The sequence below is a fragment of the Lolium rigidum genome, chromosome 7, assembly GCF_022539505.1.
Source record: "Lolium rigidum isolate FL_2022 chromosome 7, APGP_CSIRO_Lrig_0.1, whole genome shotgun sequence".
NCBI classification, from domain to species: Eukaryota; Viridiplantae; Streptophyta; class Magnoliopsida; order Poales; family Poaceae; genus Lolium; species Lolium rigidum.
Window position 1 is genome coordinate 296,770,043 of NC_061514.1, and position 6,913 is coordinate 296,776,955.

Sequence of the window (6,913 nt, forward strand, 5' to 3'; positions counted from 1 at the left end):
TACCAAAACCATTTGAGATTGATCCTGCTATTATGAAGTTAATTTATGATGATAGGTTCAAAGGAGGTCCTGGAGATGATCCCATGGCCCATTTGAAAAAAAATTGAGAAAAGATGTGAAACTCTTAAATTAAGCAATGTTAGCAACATTGTAATTGAAGTTAAGATGTTTCCTTACTCACTTGCTGGTGGAGCCATGGATTGGGTTTTAAATTGATCATTGGGAACTTTTAATTCTTGGTATAGTATTAAAGTTGCTTTGTTAGAAAGATTTGGACCACCTTCTATCATGAGCTATAATAGGGAATTGATATTCTCCTTTATACGAAGAAATAACGAGTTACTTATACATGCATATGGGAAAGGTTTAGAGGACTTGATTATAAAATAGAACATGTCCTTAAAGATTGGATATTATTGCATTCATTTTATTGTGGCTTGACAATGAGCTCTAAATCTTATTTGAATAGTGAAAGTGGAAAAACTTTTATGGAACTTACCACTGCTAATGCTCATGTTTTACTTTATGGTTTACTACTAGAAAAAAAAGTTAAAAATAGTTTGGAAAAAATAGATATACCCGGAGAACCTTTTGATGATTGTTGTGAGCTTTATAATCTTAATGTAGAAGAGAAACACGTAGAGGAAATGAAAATACGAAGTGATAAAATTACTGAACCTATACTAGATCTTGATAAACTAGTGTAGTTTGAATGAACTTATTACTCTCTTGCAAAAGTTTGCTAATGATCCATATTTTAATGCTCATCAAACATGGTTTGGTTCATATATAGCTAATCATGTCATCAAAGAAAAGATTGAAAGATATAATAATGAAGCTATGATATCACCAAATCTTGGGGTTACTTGGATTCCCAAGATACAAGTTACTATTGTAAAATAAACTTATCATGCTATATTATATCTAGGATCAAGTGTTAGTGTTCTATCTAAATAATTGTATGATTTGCTTGATCTTGATAAGAAAATGGAAAGGTGTGATATTGATCTCTTACTTGCTGATGATTCTACAAAGCATGTATTAGGTAGAATTGATAATATTATTATTGAATTACATACGACATTTGTCCGTATTGATTTTGATGTTATGGCCATGGGGATCAAAACCTCTAGTCCTATATTCCTTGCTGGACCCTTTTTGAGAACAACAAGTGCTGTCATTCTTCCCAAAGAAGGAAATGTCAAATTTTAGTTTCCACACAAAAAGTATATGGAACATTTTCCAATAAATAAGATTATGGTACAGAGGCACAAATGTCCTCATGAAACTTGATCATCATGAAGAAATAAGGTATGCATCCTCTCTATATGGGTATAAAGCTTTACGGGAGGCAACCCAGTGTTTTTATTTTGTTTATGTTTTCTTTTGTTCTCTTGCTCTTGTAAGAGAGTTTTTCTTTTGTATTCCTGCGGTAGCAAGTAACTTGTTTTGGTTTGTTCTCTTTAGTTAGTAATAAAGTGCCAGGTTTACCCATCTTGGATGTTTTAAAGTTGTAATAAATATGAGGAGTTTTTGAATTATGCACGCTACTGTTTGGTGCACAATTTTTCTAATTTTTCTGGTAGCTTCTAAAATTACGAAAAATACTAAAGCTCCAACTTTACGTCCCTCTTAGCAAAAAAATCAGTAAAAAATTCTGACATGTTTAACATGTCGAAATAAATCTGTTAAATATGTTGCTACTATTTTTTCTTGACATATTCTATCTTTTGTTGTTTTAAGCATTATTTTGAGCTTCAATTTGATACTTTATGAGTCCTTCGATATTTTGTGAATGATAGAAACTTAATGCACTCTATGTGTGGGAAACATCAAGATCAAGCTAACGCTGAAAGGAAACTTCGAACATTGATTGTGTGCAACAAATCTAAAGAAATACGTCCAAAAAAGCTCCAAGTTTGACCATGAATTTGAGAAGATACAATCCATAGAACTCGATGCTGATGGTTAGAACAGAATCCCATCGTCGAAGCACATCTTTTTCGTGTACACCTTATCTTGAATCAGAGCAAGCTTATGCTAATCACAAGATGGGTAGTTAGGTATGAACATGTTTAGGGAAGAGAGAGAAAATCCATGTGTCTGAGGTCTGCACGCCTTTTGCAGCTGCCAACCACTTTTCGCACCATTCTGGTCTACCCCGATGGAAACGGCCGATTTGGCCTTTGTCCTCGGCCTCACTTTGGGTTGCTTTAAGGTTCACGCTAGTGAAGCCCAACCTCCCATGCGGGCAACCAATCATATCAATTTCGTCTCCTCATGTGAGCCAACTAGCATGCAACCAAACACATCCTTAGTTTTCTTGCGATGACTTTCTTCTCTCTTTCCTATGAGTACCCATGCGTGGAACCTCTCCTTTCTAGATCTATGTGCTGGCCGCTCGCCTCTCCATCGCCGGCGACCATGGTGGCCGATGATGGGTTAGTGGGAGGTCTGGCTTCTTCTTTTTCTAGTAGTTGGTAGTATTTCTCCTCCATGGCTAATAAAAGCATCATACGAATCCGGCCACTCCTTTGATTCCTCTACTTCTTTTCCTCTGGATCATGTTGATGACGATGACGCCCAGAGATGCACGAATTTAATGGGAGGCATTCATGCATTCCATGATCTACCAAACCCATGGCAACGTTGTGTCTCTCCTACTGCCGCTCCATATCTTCCTTTCCCTTTTCTTTCGAATAAATTGAGGCATGCCTTGTGTTTTCCTTCTCTATTCGTTCTGCTACGTACATGGCGGCCGGAGCAAGATCTATCGGAGGTGATTTCAGAGCTAAGGCTGGTAGATCTCTATGTACTGGTGGTGTTGCTCGGTCTGGTCGTCACGGTGGCGGAAAGAGGGGTGATACGTCAGGACCTAAAGCTCACTGGGTTGTCCGTTCAGAGTTCATCCACAAAGGCCTTGTCTTGCTGATGTGATCTATGGTTGAAGATGCGGCCACTTAGTGCTCCGGTGCATGCGTGGCACCTCGGCTCTTTCTTCCTCTAGGCCGGCGTGCGAGGATCCTCGACTTCGACGCGGCGTCGCACGCCTGCCTTGCCCCAAGTGGCGTAGTCCTGGGCGACGAGATGGGTGGCCGCGTTTGGAGGTCTCAACACTTGATTGGTGGAGAAGGGCCTGATTGCCTTTTAGATTTTCTTTGTAGGGTCCTGTTTGTAAAAGGCGAGGACTATGTTGTGTTATGTTGTTATCCAAGGGCCCTCTTTGTAATATGTATGCCCACCGTTTTAAAAAAAAGTTTTCTTGGGAGGAGGCCAATCGGACCGTCTGAAAAGGAGATGATCGGACGGCGGGGAGCATAGCCCAAACCCGCTGCTCTGCTCCCGTCTCCGCCTTCAACTCCGGCGCCCCGTTCCGCCGCCACCGCCGCCGCCGTTGCGGGCCTCCGGGCCGCAACCGCCGACCAGATGGTAAGATCCTCCACCCCCTCTCACCGTCCCTCACTGGACCGCCCGAATCCGGCGAGTTCGATCTATCTCGCGAACTAAACCCATCCCGAGAAGCCCTAGCGTGTGGCCGCTCTTGCTCACGCTTTGCTTTCTGTGACCCCCGCTTCCGGCGCAGGATTACCTCAAGACGGTGGTGCCGTCGCAGCTAATGGCCGAGCGCGGCGCCAACCTCGTCGTCATCAACCCAGGTGCGCTCCCCCCCCCCCCGCCCCCCTCCGCACTAATCGCTCGGCCCGTCTTCCCGTTGTGCATTTGTGTTCGCTGTTCCGTTCTGAAAATTCACGCTTGTTTGCCTCTTATTGGTGGTAATCTTCGAGTTATGGCCACTGCCAACTGATCCAGCATCTGTCCTCTGCAGGATCTACAAACGTGCGCATGGGGTTTGCGAGTCAGGACGTGCCGTTCAATGTGCCGCACTGCATTGCCTGGCACAAGAGCGATGCGGGAAAGCTGTCGGTGCGAGACCAGGTGATGCAGATACAGGCCTTGTTCTCCCCTGTTCTTGGCCCCGTAGTTGCGTTGGAATGTCTTAATTAGCTTCGGTATGTGACTGCTGTTTCTGTTTCAGAGGCTCAACTGCCGTGCTGGGTCAACGCACAACGCAGAGCGGGAGAAGGCATATGATATTGTAAAAATAAGCTTCTCATCATCTCTTTGTATTATGTTTGCCACTCGAGCTAATTTGGCGCGACTCGTGCAGATAGCTTCGCTACTGAAGATCCCATTTCTGACGGAAGTGTCGTCTTCAGAGAACCAACCCTTACCTCCTAAGGTACTATGTACTACCTCTGTTCTCAAGGAGTTGCTTGGTCTGTCTTATCTGGTTTCAGTGCTACACTTGAGCAGTGAAATAAGAATTAGCTACTTAGAGCAATTTACTGAAGAAACATTGGCCATATGCTCCATCTTGTTCTGGTTGCTAAAAATGGCACTTTTGGACCCAAATTATTATTTTTATCTTGTATATAGAATGGGGAAAAAAAACTTATCATGGAGTGGAGCCATTTCACTGATGCTGAGCTTCTGCTCTCGCCTCCTTTTGGTTCTTAGCGACGTAGAGTTTACAAAGCGTTGGAACTTGATTAGCTTGAAAATGGGAATTTTAGCACAAGAAAGCATTATTGAAGCTGATGTGAAATTTTCATTGCACTAATAGATGAGAAAATTCTGCCCTGCTCATTATTCCCACCCAATTGTGCATACAGTCCCAATCACGAGAAACCGATATTTATCCAGGGAACATACAGCAGGTGGGAGGAATGGAACTTCGGGACTTATTTGCCCTAAAGCCTAACCTTAAGCTGTATTCCTACTATCCTAGTAAGCTGAAGCCAGGGACAGAAGAATATGAAATATCTTAGGCTTATTTGATAAGCCTGAGGCCATTTCCCCATGGAGAACGAAGGCAATAAAAGTGCCGATGCTTATGGGGCATTGTGACTTATATCTGTTGTGTCGTTCTTATAACTTATAAGTTCAACAGGCTACTTGATAGGTAAACATAGCATCTTGCAATGGTTGCTGTAGCTATTCGTGAAAATATGGGTATTTTGTCAAATGTCTGTATTGGAATGTTGTACAGTAAGGGTGTGACATAGATTTACATATGAATACTCTAAATTGTGTTAAAATGGAATCATCAGTTCATCCACCCTCTTCCGAACTATAGAAAGTTATCTATCAGAGTTTGAGAATTATTGTCATTTCTTGCAACCATAAACTACACCTTCTTGATGCGAGGATATATATATTAGATGTTTTCGTACCAATGTTCTTGGCACATATTTCTTTTTATGTACAAAGGTCACTTCATGCCCTCTGTGTGCTGATCTGGTTATATTCACCGCTTCAGATGGGACGTGTTGATGGTATTTCTTCACAGCAGAACAAAGATGATAACAAACTTAATTGGACAGATGTGTTGGACAGAAGTATCAAATCATCAACGTCGATCGGTACTTTTCTGATCTTTGGTACTTCTATTCTTTTTCAATTTTGGAGTCATCTGTTTGTTTTTTGACCTGGAAGTCATCTGTTGTTAATAAAAGTCAAAAGCATACTTATGTTTTGGAGATATGCTTGAATTTTATTTAGAAGGATGCTGTATTTTTTGCTACCTCTGACGTGTAACATCACTCCTCAATCAGTGGTGGCCTGTGTGATTAATGCGCATGGTTGTGGTTGATTTTGCACCACATTGTTATTTTTCAAGAGTTTGGTCAGCATATATATTTCCACATTAACCTATTTATGTAAAACAAGGACAAATCCTAAGTGAGTTGTTATATTTATGTGTGGCCTGTTTTATCTCCTATGTGGTGTTGGTGCTTTAGTGTGGACCTTTGGATGCTACATTGGGACACTATGACTGTCTTTTGTTGGAGCTAGCTAGTTCTGAAGTCTAGGTGACTGAAGTTCAGTTATGTTAGACACTTAGATGTTGCTTTGGTATGAGATCTACATATTTTTTGCTCCTATCTCTTCTTGCATGGCATGTGACTGTCACAACGAGATCTCATCAGTGACCACTTTTTGTTTAGTTGCTTTGCATAGATTTAATGGAATAATTGAAATTATATCATTGATCATTTTCTGGCTAGCTGTTCCTATAATCACAGCTACTTAGTTATGCTCAGTTTTTTGTGTTTTGAACAGTAGATTGAAAGAAAAGTTCTGCACCATCGTAAAATAGCTTATATTCACAGAACATCTTTTGATGTCGAAATATTGATGACCTTGGCCAGAAAGTTCAGATGCTGATGAAGATCCTTCGCAAAGCACATCTGATGATGGTAACAGGCCTAACTCTGAAGAAATCAAGTACAAGGAAATGATATTTGGAGAGGATGCTTTGAAAATCCCTCCTTCTGCGCCATACTGTTTGAGTCGCCCGATCAGGAGAGGCCATTTTAATATTTCTCAGAATTATCAGTTACATCAGGTATGCCTCTATATTACCGATTATCCTTTTCCTAAAAAAATCAGTCGTTGTAATGTTTCTCTTGCTATGTGTTAATGCTGCTCTTAAAATGGGAATGTGAAGTTCCATTTCAGTTCAACAGCTGAGGCTTTCAATTTTTACGTTGTTAGTTCTATAAATATTTAAGCTAAAAAAAGTTTCTATAAATGCTGAGTAGGGGTGTATGTATTGTTTTTTCTTCATCGTAACTATTTCTTGCAAAATTGTGTCCCGGGGATAAAAATGTGAATCAGAAGTGTGCTAGGATTTTGGTGAACTCAGTTGCAAATCTTTATTGAAGTTTATAGAAACAGCAGGGGAGTAACCTGCTGCAATGTACTGAAGAAGGCTTTAACCCGATTCACTTCCATCTGAAACAATTAGCAGGAACAAGTTGATTTTTTTACCTATTTCCCGTCACGCCAATGTTTCAGCTGCCAAACCTAAACAAATCTTCATGAAAACATTTCTAGCTCCAGCTGTACA

General features: G+C 40.9%; 1 protein-coding gene and 1 long non-coding RNA gene across 2 annotated transcripts in view; both read left to right on the forward strand.

Moving 5' to 3' along the window:
* Nucleotides 1-3,376: 3,376 nt before the first annotated feature.
* On the forward strand, nt 3,377-3,894 carry LOC124678438. Its single transcript, XR_006994469.1, has 3 exons — nt 3,377-3,429; nt 3,584-3,656; nt 3,827-3,894. It is a non-coding gene; the product is annotated as an uncharacterized LOC124678438 (long non-coding RNA).
* A 7-nt stretch (nt 3,895-3,901) lies between these two features.
* LOC124673033 (actin-related protein 9-like) overlaps nt 3,902-6,913 on the forward strand; it is a 10,676-nt gene continuing 7,664 nt past the window's right edge. Inside the window, exons 1-5 of the mRNA XM_047209168.1 lie at nt 3,902-3,936; nt 4,037-4,096; nt 4,169-4,240; nt 5,321-5,423; nt 6,213-6,409. Of these exons, the coding sequence (XP_047065124.1) occupies nt 5,321-5,423; nt 6,213-6,409 (300 nt within the window). The 5' untranslated portion in view covers nt 3,902-3,936; nt 4,037-4,096; nt 4,169-4,240. The remainder of the gene's footprint in view (nt 3,937-4,036; nt 4,097-4,168; nt 4,241-5,320; nt 5,424-6,212; nt 6,410-6,913) is intronic.